The 18,441-nt window shown below is 38.9% G+C and overlaps 1 protein-coding gene across 1 annotated transcript in view; it reads left to right on the top strand.

Annotated features, from left to right (window-relative positions):
* The first annotated feature begins 4,088 nt into the window (after positions 1-4,088).
* GDI2 (GDP dissociation inhibitor 2) overlaps positions 4,089-18,441 on the top strand; it is a 35,964-nt gene continuing 21,611 nt past the window's right edge. The window contains exons 1-3 of the mRNA XM_036758900.1: positions 4,089-4,463; positions 15,698-15,805; positions 17,168-17,267. Coding sequence (XP_036614795.1) covers positions 4,419-4,463; positions 15,698-15,805; positions 17,168-17,267 — 253 coding nt within the window. The 5' untranslated portion in view covers positions 4,089-4,418. The remainder of the gene's footprint in view (positions 4,464-15,697; positions 15,806-17,167; positions 17,268-18,441) is intronic.

Below are 18,441 nucleotides of genomic sequence, written 5' to 3'. Positions count from 1 at the left end.
CAACAGATTGGATGTCAAGGGTGAGAAATAGTGAGGACTCAAGGATGACCCCTGGGTTGTGAGGGGAAGATGGTGTTGTCTTCTATAGTAATAGGGAAGTTAAAAGAAGGGGAAGGATTAGGGGGAAAGATAATGGGTTTAGTTTTGGATGTGTTTAGTTTAAGAGGTCTATTGGACATCTAGCTTGAGGTGTCTGAGAGGCAGGAGATAGGAGAATGGGAGGTTTGGCTAGATAAATAGATTTGAGTATTATCAGCATAAAGATAATTGAATTCATGCGATCTGAGGAGATCACCAACTGAAATACTACCACAGTGTAAGAGAACGCAGGATGGAGCCCCACGGTACAACGGGACACCTACTGCTCAAGTTGGTGATCTGGATGAGGATCCAGCAAATGAAATTCTCCTCTTCCTCCTTCCTCAGAGGACAGGCACAGCAGGAGATAGAAGACCTGAGTTCAGGGGGAAGGGTTTTCCTCTTCACATGGAAGGCTCTTTATATGAAGGGAGGTGGGTGAACAGGCTAACAGGCTGAGCTGGAGGCAGAAGTTACCTTGTGCTGGTGCAGATGGAAGTCTCCTCTAGACAGCCCCTAGAAATCTGAGACTGGATATCAGACCTGTGCAGCATTAAATGGAAGATGTGGTCAAAGGGAGATCATTTCTCTTCTCACCTGAGACTGGACATCAGGTGCGAAAAGCATTAAGTAGAAGATAGTCAATAAACATTTATCAAGTACCTAACAGTGCCAGGTACTGTGCTAAGTGCTGGGGATACAAATATCCTTTTTATAGATGATAAAGAATTCCTTTATTTCAAGTAAATACACATTCACTATTGTAGGTACAGCTCTATCACCAGCATCCTCTTAGTTCAGGTTCAGTGTCGGGATGAAATGAGGCACTCATGAGTCATTGAACATTTAACAAAGAATGTTTGCTGTGCCCTAACACAGCAAGAACATGCAACAAGGATAAAACAACACTTGGTGCTTCTCGCACTTTCCTTTTGTCTTCATCTGGAAATGAGTCTGTTCAGTGTATCACCAGGGTTTAATGACTTGCAAGGTCTTAGGCACTCACCAAGTCTAAGAGACTCAGACTTTACATGGCTGGGACTTGTTATGTCCCAAATAATCCAAAAGCCATGTCAGGGAAACTGAGACAAAACTGAAACTATTCCAGAGGAAAGAAAACCTGCAAATTGAGAGGCAAGTTGTTTCAGTTGTGTCCGACTCTTTGTGACCCCATTTGGATTTTTTTGGCAAAGATACTGGTTTGCCATTTCCTTCTCCAGCTCATTTTATAAATAAGGAAACTGAGGCAAACATGATTAAGTGACTTGCCCAGGGTCACCTAGCTAGTAAGTGTCTGAGGCCAGATGTGAACTCAGGGAGGAGTCTTCCCGACCCCAGGCCTGGCGCTGTATCCACTGCACCACCTAGGTGCCCTGTTGAGAGGGACCTGAGCTATTTCTCTCCAGGGCCTACAGAGCCCTCTGACAGGGGAAGGACCTCAAGACTCAAGCAACTTTGTGCTGGGCAAGAAACGAGAGGGATGGCTAGAACCAAGTCCAAAAGCAGTCCATTCTTCTCAGGTAAATCTTCTCTGGAGACTAGATGAAGGAAACCACTGGAATGGAGAGCCCTTCCCCTTCCTACAGTGGCATTAATTCATCACAAGCATGATTTCTGGACAGTCAGGTACATGATGATGTAGATATTGATTGGCAGGAACAAACTTCTTACCCTAAGATGGGCTAAGAGGGATAATGATTTCAGGTGGGCATAGGTTGAAGCCCACTTAGGTGAAGCAGTCACTCCAAAAGACACAAGTTCCCCTGGGCAGTAATATCAGCCAGAGAATAAAGAGTCAAGGATTCAAGCCTGAATAACTGGGAGGATAGTGTTACCTTTGACAGTAATGGGAAAGTTAAGAGAATTTGCTGGGGAAAGAGCAAGTTCATTTCTGGACATATTGAGTTTAAAACATCTAAGAAACCTACAGGACATTTGAGGTGTCCATTTGGAGGTCAGGAGAGACATTAGGACTGGATAAATATATCTGAGAATTATCTGCAGAGATGATATGGGAGCTGATGAGATCACCAAGAGAAATAGTCTAGAGGAAGTTTTGAGAGAGACATTCATAGTGGTTATGACCTGAGTGAAGATGCAGCAAAGGAGATTAAGTAGGAGCTATGAGATAGGAAAGAAGAGATTCAGGGAAGAGCATTATAAGGAAAACCTAGAAAGAAAAGAGGATCATGATGAAGTGCACAATCAATAGTGTTAGAAGCTGCAGACGTCAAGAAGGATGAGGATTGAGAAAAAGCCATTAAACCTGAAAATTAAGAGATCAGTGAATGATTAGGTAAAAAGCCAGATTGCAGAATTAAGAAATTGAAAAGAAAAAAATTGAAGTACTGATAATAGATGGCCTCTTCAAGTTTAGTCACAAAAAGGAGAAGAAATATACGATGATGACTAACTGGTATGGTTAGATCAAATGAGGTTTTGAGGATGCGGAAGACATGGGCAAGTAAGCAGTAGGGAAACTGCCAGTAGACAGAGAGACTGAAGATAACTGAAAGGGTAGGGATGATAGCGGGGGCAGTATGTTGGAGATGGAATTGGATTGCTTATGCAGGTAAAGGCATTTGCCTGAAGGCATCTTCCTGTGGGAACAGGAGTGAAGGAGAAGATTGTGGCAGAAAGCATTTGAATGATAGGAGATGAGGAAGAAAGAGAGAAGCTCACAGTGAATGGCCTCAATTTTTTCTTTAAAATATGAAGCAAGGTTTTCAGTTGAGAATATAGGGGAAGATGGGAAGTTTGAGGAGGAAAGAAAAGGTTTGGAAAAGCCATTATGGTGAGTGGGGTAATGAATCAATTAGGAAGGTGTAAAAAGATTTGATTGCATTGCCATAGTGAGAGCCCAGCTGAGATTATAAAACATAAATTTGTCATGGACCAGCTGGCAACCAAATTATCTAAGGCAAATTTTCAGAAAGTCACTCTCTTGATTGCATTAGTTCCATCAGCTTCTTCCAACACCACTTTATTCACTTCCTAGATCTGTAAGTTGAGAATTTCTCTGCCTATGCAGATACTCTCAAGGTTTATCTTGCAAGAGGGAGGTTGTCACGAAAACCAAATTAAAAAAAAGGGTAACCCCAAAGGCAAGCAGAGGATATTAAATTTCCTTTAGGCTGAGGAATTGCCTACTCTACATAGCTGCTTATTTTTATGGAAAATCATTCTAGATTATATCAATTTAAACCTAAGAATCTGTTTCTAAATAAGACTTATGGCCTTTCTTCATCAAAATTTAAAAAAAATTTTAAATGCACCTGAAAACCATTTTCTGTTTCTCTTATTCTTCTTGGGACAGGCAGGGTAAGTAAGAGACTGTGTACTTTCAAGCAGTGAGGGAGCCAAATAACAAAAACTTAGGACCCTGGGCAGAGAATCGGGAGGCTGCAGTCTGTCGACCCACCAAACTGCCGCAAGTGTACATTTCATCAGTTCATCCAGTGCCTTATTTCCTTCCATCACACTGCATTTGCAAGCTTTCTATCATCGAATTTCAGACCCTTCATTCTACAAAGCAGGAGACTGAAGATCGGGTAAATGAAGCAATTCACCCAAGGTCACAGTTCACGATTTGTACCCACGACCTTGCCCATCCATTCCTCCCGCCCTGGTCCAAGTGTGGACTTAGAAACAAAGGGAGAGCTCAGAGTCCAAGGGCGAGCAGCCGCTCCGGCGGCCGAAGCCAGACCATTGGGGCGGCTGCCAGATGCCAGCGCAGCGCTGCCCCGCCCTGTCCCTGAGGTCCCAGGCGCTAAACCAAGCATTAGGCCCCGGCCCACTTGCGTGCCACCTCCGCCTTTTCCCACACCCACCAAGCTAGTCACTCCAGTAAGCAGAGCTGGAAATGGGGAAGGCGGGAGTAGGGACAGAGGAAGAGATTCGGCAGGGGAGGGGATAAAGCCTCGCCCTGTGCCGCCTCCCTCTCGCGTGGCGTGGAAAAGGGAAGTAAGGTACCGAACGAGGCCGGCTCAGCCAATGCGCGCGCAGCAAGCAAAGCGGAAGGCCCATGATTGACGGCGCCCAGGAGCGGCTCTCTCCTCCAGAGCCCGCCCTCTAGGCTGCAGAGCCTGGCTCCGCCCCCTTTCCTTCTCGGCTCCTCCTGCTTACTCTTCCCGCAGCCCTCGCTCCTCTCTTCTAATCTGTGGCAGTGGGCGGTTTCTCCTCCTCTGTGCTCCATTTTATCTTCTTACTGCGCTCGCCAAACGGCGCGTGGGGTTTCGCTACTCGCTCCCTTTGGGTTGTTTTTCCTCCCTTTCTAGCTCTTGGCCCGCCCCCCTCTTCTTTCTTTTTCTTTCTTCCCCTTTCATCCTCTGACCCCCGCCATGAATGAGGAGTACGACGTGATCGTGCTGGGCACCGGCCTCACGGTGAGGGCTGGGAGGGGGAAGGGAGGGGAGGAGGTTGGGCCGCTGGGGGTGGGGGTGGGGGTGGGAGCAGGCCGTGACCGCTCGCAGGTGGGGGGGGAGGGGAGGAAGCTTTGCTCTTGGAGGGCATGAACGGCGAGGGGGAAGGGGAGAGGGGCTCCCCTCTGGGGAGCGCGCGTAGTGCTGTTGGGGTCCGGTGACAGCAGCCTCCGCCGCACCTTCTAACGCCTCCCTCCTCCAGCTTCCTGCTTTTATTCTCTTCTCCGGCTCTCCTCCCTTCCTTGACTTCTCTCGCTGTCTCAGCGAGGCTTGATCCGATCCGTGCATGATTGGCGTTTCTCTGTCTTTGTGGGAGGCGGGACTTAAGAAGGGGGCCGTTTGTTCTGTGATTCTGTAGCAATTTGATCTAGCTTGAACACGCATCTTTTTCCTTAAAATAATGTGTTGGTCGGAAAGGGTGTCTCGGGCAGATAAAATTTTCCCCAGTTGTGGATGAGAACGCTTGGAGGAGCTTGAGTAGCCATCTCTCTGTATCCTCATGGCAGCCTCCCCTGTCCCTTTTGTAGGAGGGCCCAGGAAATGGTTTAAATCAGTGAAGCGGAGGAAGAGTCTAGAATTAAATTTTCTACTTCTTTCAAAGGCGATGAGACTTGGATAATTTTTAACTAAACAAAAACCCCAACCTATAGCCGGGAATTAACTTGTGTCTCCTTCCTTGGTTGATGACCTCTCCAGACGGGAGGCGGGGAGGGTTAAGAGTGGAAATGGTTCATAGTTCCTTCAGTTACCAAAATTCAACCGCTTGCAGCAGTAAGCAGGCAGAGGGGTTGTATGATGCGAGAAGGTATTGGGTGATAACTGTCAACGTGAGCTAATTCTAAAAAGCTTTCAGTGCAGCATCGAAACAAGTTCTCTTTGCCCCCCCCCCCCCGCCCCCGCTTAAGGTAAGAGACTCAGGTCTAATGGATGTCAAATGTTGGCGTTGAGGCAAGACTAGATTCCCCCACTCCGGTGTTATGGTAATGCCTTTCACTTCCCAGACTTACTACACGTTTACAGGCTAGAAATGAGAAAGACTTAATGTTGAATTTGGAGTTTTTCTTGTTTTCCCCTGTATGGTCTTTGCTCTTTTAAGATGTTAATGGATAGTAAAAGGCACTCCATGATGGCTTCTTCAGGGACTTGGAAGAGAAATCAATATATGTCTGTGTGAGTGCTTTCTTTACTCCATAAATGGCTTTGCCTCATTTGAATGGTTTGTGTGGAGAAAGGGGACAAAAAAGTGCTTTAAGCTCCTGTCCTTTAAGAACTCATACGTTAGTCTTTTTTCATACCAGAGTTGAATATACTTCATATTTATCACTCCCTTATTGCATTTTTTTTCCACAAAAGATTATGGCTCTCTTTTAAAAAATATTTTAAGTTGGATAATTGTGATCCTATTAATGCTACAATATAAACATACCAATGAAAGGCATATTTTATTGAATTTTCTAATGACCTGTTCGTATTTTTGGGTAACTTAAAGATTTCTAACACATACAGCCCCTAAGTCTTTAGACTAAACACTCCCAACCTGAAGCAAAAAAAAAAATTTCAGAAAAAGTAAATAAATTTTCTCTGTTGCATATCATTTCATGGTTTCTTTTAAGCTGAATAAATATTTGTTGGCTGAATGAACAAATTAGTATTCATAAGAAAATCAGTGTTGGAGGACAGGGTCAAAATGATTTGAACCTCCACCGCTAAAAAAAATCTTAAAATGCTGTCTTTGAGCTGTATCTTGTCCTAGCATTATGTGTCATCTGACTCATCTTAAAATTTCTGAGTCTGTGTTAAGCTTTTATTTTATATTCAGTAAGCAGTATTTGAATGTATCTTAGTCTTCTGGTATCCTGTACTCTTCAGTAAGCAGTATTTGAATGTATCTTAGTCTTCTGGTATCCTGTACTCTTAATCACATTTGATTGATGTTAAAAGGACAGTTTTCAGCTTTCGTTTGGTTGGTTAACCATTTACAAAATAGTTACTAAAAATTGACGTGACTGTTTTTCAATCTGTCACTTAAATATTTATGGCGGGTTGTTTGTGTTTATTCGTATTCATCTCTCACATTGGATCAGACAAACTAAAGCTGTAAACTTATCAAAGAAACATAGCTATCATGAGAATTCAAAAATGGGTACCAATTATGAAATTATTTACCTGAAAATCTTTTTAATGATTTTGAATTTTAGAGATTGAGTTGAATCTATGTGTGATCTATTGGAAAACTGCCAGTACTTTAATTAAATAAAGCAAACTTTTATGTAGTTTGTGGTGGGTTAGATCAGGTAGCAAGGCAGAGTACTAAGTCCATCATCTTGGACTTAGTTCCTTACTTGAACCTTCATTTTGCTCTATGGTTGTGAACTTTCAGTGTTTTTTCACTTAGAAGGGTAAGCAAGAGCCAACATGGGTTCATCAAAAACCATGCCAGACTAAAACTCATTTCCTTTTGTTGTGAGGGTGACTAGATTAGAGGAGTGCTTTGGACATGGAGTCAGGGGAGAATTGGTTTTGAATTGTGTCACCCAAGTAGTTCACTGAATTTCAGTGTTCTCTGTAAACTGGAGAAATTATACCTGTAATTTTTACCTCACGGGGTTATCCTCATATGAGATGATGAAAATGCCTGAAATATCTTTCCTATTAAGAACCCAGAACTACAGAGATAAAAATTAAATATGTTGTGCTCACTTCAAGGAGTTTACATTTTATTGTTGTTCAGTCATTTTTAGTCATGTCTAAATCTTTGTGACCCCCATTTGGGGTTTTCTTGGCAAAGATACTGGAATGGTGTGCCATTTTCTTTGCCAGCTCATTTGACAGATGAGGAAACTGAAGGAAACAGGGTTAAGTGACTTGCCCAGGGTCACACAGCCAGTAAGTTTCTGAGGCCAGATTTGAACTCAGGAAATGAGCCGTCAACTGCACCCTACCTACCTGCCCTCTTACATTTTATAGGGGAAGATAATAAGTACAACACATATGTAAGGTCGTGCAAAAATAAATAGAAGATAATTTGGGAAATGCTAGCACAAGGGTGGGGAACCTGCAGCCTCGAGGTCACATGTGGCCCTCTAGGTCCTCAAGTGTGGCCCTTTGACTGAATCCAAATGTAGGTCCTCAACTATGGCCCTTTGACTTGAATCCAGAGTTTGGATTCAAGGACCTAGAAGGCCACATGTGGCCTTGAGGTTGCAGGTTCCCCACTCCTGTGCTAGATGTTAGGAGATGGGGGAATTGGGGAAAGACTTCATAGTGAAAGTGATCCTTGAGCTGAGCTCTGAAAAAGCTAGGAATTCTAAGAACTGAAGATGAGAAAAGTACACTCCTGGCATGGGGGAGAGCTTGTCAATGGTTCTAAAATGGGGTGTCTTGTTGGAAGAATATCAAGATAATCAGGTTTAACCAAAGTGTGTTTGAAGGAGAGTAATGTATAATATGACTGGAAAGGTAGATTGGAGCCAGGCTGTGAAGGGCTTCAGATTGGGAGTGTTTAGTCTGAAGAAAAGACTTAGGGTTTGTATGTGTTAGAAATCTTTAAATATTTAAAGATAGCCATATAGATAAAAGGCTTTAGACTAGTTCTGCTTAGTCCTAAACATAAAAATCCTAATGATGAAAGTTACCCAAAATTAGAATGAATACTTTGCTTTTCTGAGAGACAGCATGGATATGTAGATGATAGAAATGGATAGAGAGCACTCTTCAGTGTCAATACCTGAGTTCTGCCTTTGACACTGAATGGCTGTGTGACCCCTGGCAAGTTAATCAGCCTTTTAGGGCTCTAGCATCTCTTTTAGACTATAAGTTCAGAGAAGGTGCCAACCTGCATTGGTAAAGGAAATTTCCTCACCTAGAGGTTATCTTTACCAGTGAGATCACAGGTCCAGTTCCCATCTCTATCTTTACATTCCCATCAATGGAGATGTTGGAATGTTACAAAGCTGAATTTATGATTTGTGTAGATGTTAAGACTAGGTGACTTATGAGGTCCCTTGTTTGGTCACTTTTAACGTTGGCACGTTAATAAGCCAAATGCTGTTTCTGTTGTTTTATTAGTCAGAGTCAGTCTTTGGTAGTTGGCAAATTAAATACAATAGAATGCCATTTATTTTGTTTTGCTGTAGGTTGGAAAGAAATTTACAGTATTGCTCTTATATCACTAGAGTTCCCTTTTGTTTCACTGGTGCTGTACAATTTAGACACTGAATTGCATTATTGATCATGAAAAGTAACTCACATCACCTTTAAAAGAATTTGGGTGCTTTAGCAGTAATTCAAATGAGTTGTGTCTTTGTTATGTTGTAAATCTGGGCTTTGATGGCAGTAGAAAGTTGAGAAGACCTTCTGTTTTCAGAATTTTAGAGCTAGAAATGAGGAGACTTAGAGATGATATGATCCAACTTCATTTTTCTAAATGTGTGGAATAGAGGCCAGAATCACACATACCAAGCAAGTGTCAGAAAAAGGGACTAGAACCTAGTTCTCCTGATTGTCAGTGAAATGTTCTTTGCAGTATACCACCTCACCTCCTCTTGGCATGTGGCCAAATATATTTTCTTTAGGGTTCTGAATCTTATTAAAATGTGTAAAAATTATTCTGTGGGCTATTAAAACCTATATTAACTGTGTGGGATGAAAGACCCTCACCAATTAAAAGTTAATAAGAAGCCATCTCAGGATGGGAACAGAAATAAATTTTATTCAATTCTTAAGAATTGGGCATCCCCCGCTAGAACAAATCCATCAAGGGAGGCGCTTTACAAGGGGCAAAGCACCCATAATTATACCTAACACAAGAGAATTCCCGCCCACCTCTGACCCCTTTCACCATTGGCTGGGAGGTGGGCTTACAATCTGAGCACAAAAGCTAAACAAAGAACCGGGAAATTGAGGCACAGAAACTCCAATTCCCATTCCCTTAGTTAATGGTTACAACTGAGGTGACATCTATAAATCTAAAGAAGGAGAATAGGATCAGGGGAGGGGGAGACCCTCTCCATTCTTTACAGTAGAGAAAAACAGGTCATTATGACCCTGTTCTTACTGAGCAAATCTTTAAACCAGAACCAGAAGAAAGAACAAAAAGTTTCAGGGTAAACTTTCCCAGAGGCTGAGCCATCAGACTCTCATGGCCTCAGAATTTTTCCACTTCCCTTTTTCTGGATTTTTAAACATTTCTCTGTGTGTGTGTGTGTGTGTGTGTGTGTGTGTGTGTATGTTATATATATATATATATATATATATATATATATATACACACACACATCTTCCCTGTGAAGTCTTCACATTTTATTTACCTCACACATTAACTTTTATGTTTCCTTCTAAAGATGAGAATTTGCCTTATCCACATTTTAAGCAATTTGGGTTAGGTCACTCCCATTTATGCAAGAAAACATGAAGTGCTAAATGGTTGAGGTCATAACTTAGATACTGAAAATAGTGCTGTAATTTTTATTTGACTTTTGGGTATATGTTGTCATTTGGTCAGTTCTTTGATGGATGTGCTCCAGTTATGGAAATTAAAAATGGATAGTATTTGGTAGCATCTAAACCAGGCCTGCACTACCTGTGGCCAATTAAAGAATTTTAGGTAGCTCATGAAAAAAGTTTTCCTCTGCATTTTTTTTTGCTGCCCCCCCACCCCCACCCCAAAATCCTTTGGTGGGCCGCAGGTTGTGTAAGCTTGATCTAAACCAACATTTTTTGGCATATGTTAATTTATATTTTACTTGCCAGGTGGGAGTCATTAATAAAATGCTGAAAATCTATGCCATTAAAAAGCAAATGTAACTGATAAAGGGATTGAAGATTAAATATAAGGAAAACTTATTTGAAGTAACATTTAGGTGTTAATGCCCTTTTTTATGTGATATATTTCTCATTGGATAATAGCAAATTTTAATTTTATGCTAAAAGATGATACAATTTTAGAACTTTTTTAATGTAGATAAATTTTGTATTTAGACATTATTTACATGTCTTTAATGTTGAATCAATGATTTCTTTCATTCCATGGCTTAACACAAAGCTAGTTGTATAGGATTTAGAACTGGAAGGGGTTCAGAAAATTCTTCGCCTTCTGGAATTTCCCCTAGCTCTTTTCACATTTATTGTAAATATCATAGTAGTAATTTATTCAATAATTTGATGCATAAATAATAGTAATAATAATGGCTAGCATTAATACAGCGCTTTGAGGTTTGCAGAAAGATTTATAAGTGGGAGGAATATTTGAGTTTATTTAGTCTTTTTATAGATAAGGAAAAAGAGTCCCAGAGGTCACAATGGCAGTAAGCAGCAAATTTGACTCTAAATCTTGCATTTTTTTTACTATTAGTGAGCATCCTGTTTAAAAAAACATTCTCAATCCTTACTGTTCTGATTATTTAAAGTGTCAGTCTGCTGTGATTTTTTTTTAAAGGGTCTATGATCCTGTGGATCCATGCTAATTTGAATGAAGTGTGAATGTTGTATATTTTAATAGAGGCTTTGTGACACCTGCGCACTTAAAAGAATAAATGTGGATTTTACTTCCAAAAATAGAGCCCTGACACGTACTTGTGCCATCTGGGAAGATGGTTATTTGGGCCCTTAAATTGTTCATCTTTGTGTCTCATGGTGCTTTGCAAATAGTGAGGATTCACTCAGTGTTTATTGAGTTGAATAAGATATATTAAGTATTTTTAAATTCATTTTGAATTCATAATTGTTATATTACATTTACAAAATATGATAGTACAAAATTTGTGCTCCTAGCTTTAAATCATTGATACTGTGATCCATTTTAAACTGGTTTATGTTGTTAACTAGAATTTCTCCTTGCATATATGTTTTCAACTGTGAGTAAGTTTTACTTTATATCTTTAAGAATATGTAGATTTCCTCCCTTTCATTCACCATGTTTGGACAGAAGGCAAAGTATTATAAATACCATTGCCTCTGTAGTGAAAGCAATATCTATTCAAATGGACCCATGGAACAAACATTGAATTTGGTCGACCTGACTTATTCAGTCACAGCTCTGTCCAGCTGTGTGATCTTAGACAAGTCACTTTCCCCTCTCTGGGACTCATCAGTCCTTATCTTTAAAGGGAGGGGGTTAGGTTGGTCTAAGGTTCATTCTAGTTCTAATATTGCATGATTCTGCGATAGCTGGTCAAGCAGTATTAGAAATGTAGAATTCTGGGGGCAGCTAGGTGGCACAGTGAGTAGAGCACGGGCCCTGGAGTCGGAAGGGCCTGAGTTCAACATCCAGCGTCAGACACTTGACACACCTACTAGCTGTGTGACCTTGGGCAAGTCACTTAAGCCCAATTGCCTTGTCCAGGAATAAAAAAATGTAGGATTCTGGCAAAATTCTAAAGGGAAGTAATGGGGAAAAAAGAAGGAAGGAGTGGGGCCGAGCAATAACATCTTAAAACTATCTCAAAGTAAAGCAAGAATCATCAAAACTATTTGGTGTTGGTTATTCAGTCATTTTAGTTGTCTGACTTTTCATGACCCCATTTGAGGTTTTCTTAGCAAAGATACTGTAATGGTTTACCATTTTCTTCTCTAGCTCATTTTACAGATGAGGTAAGTGAGGCAAATAGGGTTAAGTGCCTTGCCCAGGATCACACAGCTAATAAATGTCTGAGGCTGGATTTGAACTTGGACCTTTGTAACTCCAGGCCTGGCACCCTATTATGCCACCTAACCTCCCCTATTTGGTAATGGTTAAAAAAGAGAAAGGTGAATTAGAACAGATTGGGGTACTCATATACAAGCAAATAAATATATTAACACAGTGTTTAATAAATTCAAGGATCTTAGCTATTGGGGTTAGGACTTACTGTGTGACAAAAAACCTACTAGGAAAACTGAAAGACAGTCTGGCAGAAATTGGGTAGAGACCACATTTTATAAGCTCCAAATGGCTACATTATCTCAAAATGTCAGAACACAAACAAATTAGAGGAACAAGAGAGAAAATGCCTTCCTCAACTATGGGTAGAAGAATTTATGATGAGAGAAAGAATAGAGATCGCAGAAGATAGAATGAACAATTTTGATTACACAAATTTGAGTTTTTCTATAAACAAAACCAATGCAGTTAAAATTAGAAAGGGAACAAAAATTTGAAGTGGAGAAGGAAGAGGAAGCTTTACAAACAAGTACCTTTGACAGCCAATGATGGCTATTCCTTAATGCAAGGTTTGGTAAACTGTAAAGGGCCAGATAGTAAATATGTTAGGCTTGTGGGCCACGAGGCAAAATCGAGGATATTATGTAGATATTTATATAACAAAAGAGAAAACAAATTTCCACAAATTTCTGATGCAGCATTTGTCCCTCATCAAAATTCTTTCAAGAGTACTGAAAGCTCATAGGACTCAGGCCTGAGCTATCTCTGAGATCCTAGAATAACTCAGTATTCAGTACCTCAAGAAAGCAGCAGCATGACCAGCCCAGGCACTTTTTCTGGATGTTTGAAGGGCCCATCCCTAAGATTCCAAATATAATAATACTGATTGAGTAGAGTTTTTTTGTAACATTCGTGTATTAATAATAAGAATGGAATTGGGGGGGAATAATATTTTGCTTAATTGGGGTTCAAAGTCAGTGTTCTTCAAGTAATGGCAGGTCTAAATAATTGGAGAAATTGGTTGTCGGTAGGTAAGCCTATCCAATATAATAAAAATGACAATGCTATCTAAATTTATTTATTCAGTGTCATGTTAATCAAACTATCAAAGTATTCCTTTTTAGAGCTAGAAAAATAATAACAATACATTTGGAGAAACAAAAGATCAAGAATATCAAGGGAATTGATGAAAAAGAAAATGGAAAGGGAGGAAGGAAGACTGGCAGTACCAAATCCAATCAGGAGGAGCCCAGTGTTATGCAGGGTGCAGGAATAGATGCCAGTTGGCAGCTCCATTGCTCAGTAGTCAGTTCCAGGTCACAGCTTGAGGGCTGACTGATAAGGGGACCTATGCCTAGAGAGTGTTCCAGTGTGAAGAGTGGTAACAGCTCTTAGACTGTATATTGAAAAGGAAATAAAGTTCAGAAGCAAGCAGCAGCACTGTGGTTCTGACTATAGTAATAGATGGAATCCCAGTCTGAAGGCTGCAGTGGAATAATTTGGGCAGGAACCCCAGGGCAAAGGGGATCCTACAGTTCTATCACTCTCAACCCACAGAGCTTTCATCCTGGCTGATGGTGGCTGTATCCAGCAGCAGTCTACTGGAACTTCATCCAGAATTTAGCCCATAGCTGTGTTGCTCAGATCCAAACCCAGGTCAGGAATTTACAAAGATCATTTCAGGAGGGCATAAATCAGCCTTTGCCTTTTATCAAAAACTGCCTTTGGAGAACTGAAAGCTTGTAGGACCCAAGCCTGAGCTGTCCCTAAAATCCTGGAATAGCAGCAACCTTTAGTATCTGAAGAAAGCCACAGTATGACCAAGCCTAGGCAGATGTTCCTTTCAGATGATTGAAGAGCCTGGTCCTAAAATTCAGAATTCAGCAAGTAGGATGGAAGAATGGGGCAAATATAAAAATAATCCCACCATTAAAAGGCACTATGGTAACAAGGATATTCAAGACAATCTCAGAAGAGAGTGACTTGAAAACATTCAAACTTCTATGTGAAAATAAATATACTGCAGGCAGCCATAAAGAATTCAAGTATCAAGGAAACATAGTTAGGACCACAGTTGATTTAGACACCATGAAGGAGTGGGGAACTTGGAATATGGTATTACAGAAGTTAAAAGGTATAGGCTTATAATAAGAATATCTCACCTAAAAATACTTGAGTTCAATCCTACAGGGGCAAAATGGACATTAATGAAACAGAGGACTTATAAACACTGGAGTTAAGAAACAAAAAAAAAGTAAAATGTAAATTATAAGGGACTAAACAAGGATAAAATGTTTACATTTTTTAATACTGGGAGATGGTACATGTGTCTCCTCAATTTCTCATCAGGAGTTATATAGAGGGAGTCATACAGAGGACCTGGGAGTGGTTCTGTTACATTTTGTTGATCTAATGGAAAGGGAGGGCAAGAGGAATATGTTGTGAGGATAAGGTGAAAACAATTGGGGCACACAAGTAGAAGTCTATACAAAACAAGAAAGTGGGAGGAGCAGTTGATACTTGAACCTCACTCATCTAAACTGGTCAAAGGAAGGAAAAACAGTTATGTATAAAAAATTTTTACTCAGCAAGGAAACAAAAGAGAAGCAAGGAAAAGGGACAAGGGGAAATAAAAAGAGGGTAGGAAACAAAGGGAGGGAGTAGTAGTTGTAAGCAAAACAAGAATATAGCAGCTTTTTTTGTTGTTGACAAAGAATTTGAAACTCAGGGGGACCCATTAATTGGGGGATGGCTGAGTGAGTTATGGTATATAAATGTGATGAAATACTATTTTACTGTAAATAAGATGAAGGAAATGGTTTTAGAGAAACATAGGAAGACATAAATTGATATAGAGTGAGGTGAACAAAATCAGGGAAATGGTTTAATACAGTGACAAGACAAACAACTTTGAAAGACTTAGAAGTTTGGATCACTGGAATGGCCATGATTCCAGAAGACTCATGATGAAAAATTCTGCCCACTTCCTGATAAAGATATAATGAATTCAGAATGCAGATTGAGATTTATTTTTGGACACTGCCAAAGCAGGAGTTTATTTTACTTCGCTATTTATATTTACAACTGGGGTTTTGTTTATCTTCTTCATTTGGGGGAAGTGATGGTCTGAGGGGGAGGAAGATTTTTGTTTACTGGAAAAAAAAATAATTTAAAAAAACCCTTTCATTGTGGGTAAAAAAAAATCCTTATATTCAGAGCCACAATACTGCAGTTAGCAAATTCCTATCACACATGAATATGAATGTTTGAGTGACTTGCCTATTTGCCTATTTTCCTCATTACTGTTCCTGGTTTTATTCCTAAGTATACAATTCTTTCCTTGCCATCCTATAACCACAAATTCTGTTTAAAACCTCGATTCAATTAAAATGATTCTTTGCCTCTAAACTGCCTCCATTATTTTTCTTTCTATGTAAAAAATATCGTCCTAATTATGAAGCATTTGTCAATGAAGAAGTGTTACAGAGCTAGGAATTTTTGCTACTAGCACTTGCTATATACCTTTCTACCTTTTAAAATACTTGTTCTCCCCATACAGGAATGCATACTTTCTGGGATCATGTCAGTTAATGGAAAGAAGGTCCTTCACATGGATAGAAACTCCTATTATGGAGGTGAAAGTGCATCCATTACGCCACTGGAAGATGTAAGTTGTAGTTAATCATTCATTTTTCTGTTATCAAATTAGGCGTTTAAGATGATCTCTTGTTATTTAATGATGTTGATTTTTACATGGAGGTTTACATTTATATAGCAGTTATGTACATTTATATCTTCCCAGCCATCTTTTTTCTTCTGAACAAAAGTTTAGTACTGAAATGCTTACACTATAAAATGCTGCTGTATCATGTACTTTTTTTGTTATTGTTTGGCCAGTGATTTCATTGTTGTAAGGAAATCCTGGCACAGAAATTTCCTCTACCAATGCAAAATGGCAAGTGTTCCTCAAATCCTCTCAGGCACTGAGCAAGGTTAAGTGATTTGATTTGGAGTTGTAGCTTGAACATACGTTCACCTGCTTTCACAGTTGTCTGTCTACTAAACCATGCTCTGTCTCATCGTTTATATAGGGATTTTTAACAAACTTTTTATTTGGATTGGAATAATGGAAATTTTGTGATCTTTGCCAATCACAAAATCACATTTGTAGCCGATTTTTTATGACTGGCTTTTTTACACTTAATAGATTGTGGACGAGAACCGTTAGTCTGTTTTTTGAGACGTCTTTCACATAAAAATTTTGGAAACAACATTAAGTTTTCCTGTTAGTAGAAATTTTTTATATGTGGTCATGCTTCAAAAAAACTATATAGACTTTTTTTTAGTTTCATGCCTATGAGTTTGATAAAGCTGAACAGTATGAAAAACAAATTAAGTGAATTAGGTTTCCTTGGATAAGAAATAATGTACTCTTCTGTATTACCATAACAATTGCACTTATATTCTTGAGTATAATATTAATTAAATTCTTGAAAGCTTTAAATTATTTTGACAGCTGAACAAATTAAATCTTGCTTTCAATTTCTCTAACCTGTAGCAACTGAAGCAAAAGCTTGCTCTTATAACTTGCTCAGGGAGAAAATGAGTTTTAGATTATTTTTTCAAGTAAGCAATCATGATCCTGAAGGCAATACTATAAATGCAGACTGCTGGCAATCTTTTTTTTCTTTACTTCCTTCTAAGTAGTCCTGTGTTCCTGCTACTGAAATGACTGTCCAGTGAAATAGACTTAAATAGACACTGGACCTTTTTTTATTATAAAGGAGATAATTTAATGGATCTGGTCTTGGGCCTTCTTATTAGGTAGTCTAACTTGTGGAAGTGTCACATATGACATAGAACTGAATTTTAGTGAGACTTCAGTTACTGTATTTGGAGTAGTGTGGTATAAACAATGCAGAAACTCTGATGAATTTATCTTTCTTCAAATCTAATTTCACATTGAAATCTGTATTGAAATTTAAAGAAAAATAAATGTGCACTTAAATATGTATTATTTTCTTTTTAGTTATACAAGAGATTTAATATACCAGGATCACCACCAGCGTCAATGGGAAGGGGAAGAGACTGGAATGTGGACCTAATCCCCAAATTCCTTATGGCAAATGGTAAGGAATACCTGTGGTTTTGATTTTCTGTGAGTATTTTACATCCAATTTAGAAGTAGGAAAAATGTTCTGATAATGACTAACACTGGAAAATATAAGTAGCAATAAACCGTTCATTCTACTTCTATCAGCAATAGGTATTTAAGATAATATTGCTATGTATATAGCTTTTACATGTATATAGGGATGGTGTGATCCAAAATCACAGTGTTCCTTTTGTAACAATGTGTTAAGTAGTATATATACAGATCATCAAGACTGAGTATTAAATTGATAGCTTTGGTAGGACCAGAAAGTAATAACATTTTCACATAATAACATTAAAGTCTTACGGTATAATGGCAAGCATTCATAACAGACATGATAGTGGTACTTTTGAATTATCACAAAGGCATATTAATAATTGTTAATGTTTCTAGCCCACATGTATTTCAGGAGGAAATAAAGTGGATCCCTGCCTTATATACTAATCTATTATTTGAGGATCTATAGTTATTAGTTTTAATGTGGCATAATTATCAATTTGAGTTTTCACCAAATAGAATAAGCTAGTGAAGCTAAGTGAAGTTATGAAAGAGAATTCAGAAACTTAAATGCTAACTTTAAAAACAATCACTTGCATAAGTTTTCACTGCCTTAAGTCATTTATTTGGGATACTTTTTTCCCACTATACAAGTATGAAATTTAATAAATATTAATTTATTTAATGCTATATGTGCTTATTGCTAGAGTAAACTGGTAAAAAAGATTACAGGTCAGTAATTAATGCAACTAGAAATAATGGTTATTTAAATGTAGACTGAATTACACTTAAATGTAAATTATTTAAATGGTTATTTAAAATGTAGATGGAAAGAACTGATCTATAAGTTGTACGTATAGTCATTTAAATTTCTGAGTAATACAGTTGTGAGAAACTTAGAAAATAGACCTGGACTTGCTGAGTAATAGATAGTAATCATGCATTGATTTAAGGAAAGAAAAAAAATTCACAAGTGCCAAAGAATTCAAATTGCTAGATCTTGAGTCCTCATAGAAGACTTCATAATTATTGGTGTCATCCTGTTGAGGGATATGAAGCTTTTTTCTTCTCTGAAGAATCTGGGATGTGATCATTAACCTCGGATTTGTCTGACTGATGACTTTGTGTCAGGGTACCATGCCAGAAATTTG

The sequence above is a fragment of the Trichosurus vulpecula genome, chromosome 5, assembly GCF_011100635.1.
Source record: "Trichosurus vulpecula isolate mTriVul1 chromosome 5, mTriVul1.pri, whole genome shotgun sequence".
Taxonomy (NCBI): Eukaryota; Metazoa; Chordata; class Mammalia; order Diprotodontia; family Phalangeridae; genus Trichosurus; species Trichosurus vulpecula.
This window is presented reverse-complemented; position numbering and strand designations above follow the sequence as displayed.